This window comes from Geospiza fortis, unplaced genomic scaffold (genome assembly GCF_000277835.1).
Source record: "Geospiza fortis unplaced genomic scaffold, GeoFor_1.0 C12856761, whole genome shotgun sequence".
In the NCBI taxonomy this organism is placed as follows: Eukaryota; Metazoa; Chordata; class Aves; order Passeriformes; family Thraupidae; genus Geospiza; species Geospiza fortis.
This window is the reverse complement of record NW_005076409.1, coordinates 1-267: the sequence shown is the minus strand read 5'-3', so window position 1 is coordinate 267 and position 267 is coordinate 1. Positions and strand designations below refer to the sequence as shown.

The following is a 267-nucleotide window of genomic DNA, read 5'->3' as shown; positions in this document are numbered from 1 at the left end:
GAGAGCTACTCCATCTACGTGTACAAGGTGCTGAAGCAGGTGCACCCCGACACGGGCATCTCGTCCAAGGCCATGGGCATCATGAACTCCTTCGTCAACGACATCTTCGAGCGCATCGCGGGCGAGGCCTCGCGCCTGGCGCACTACAACAAGCGCTCCACCATCACCTCGCGGGAGATCCAGACGGCCGTGCGCCTGCTGCTGCCCGGCGAGCTGGCCAAGCACGCCGTGTCCGAGGGCACCAAGGCTGTCACCAAGTACACCAGC

At 64.0% G+C, this 267-nt stretch overlaps 1 protein-coding gene across 1 annotated transcript; it reads left to right on the top strand.

Moving 5' to 3' along the window:
• Positions 1-3: 3 nt before the first annotated feature.
• On the top strand, positions 4-264 carry LOC102041030 (histone H2B type 1-B; the record flags this gene model as incomplete). The annotated part of the gene is made up of 1 exon (XM_005431616.1): positions 4-264. A coding segment is annotated over one exon (261 nt), but the record flags the coding sequence as incomplete, so codon positions are not given.
• Positions 265-267: the final 3 nt, after the last annotated feature.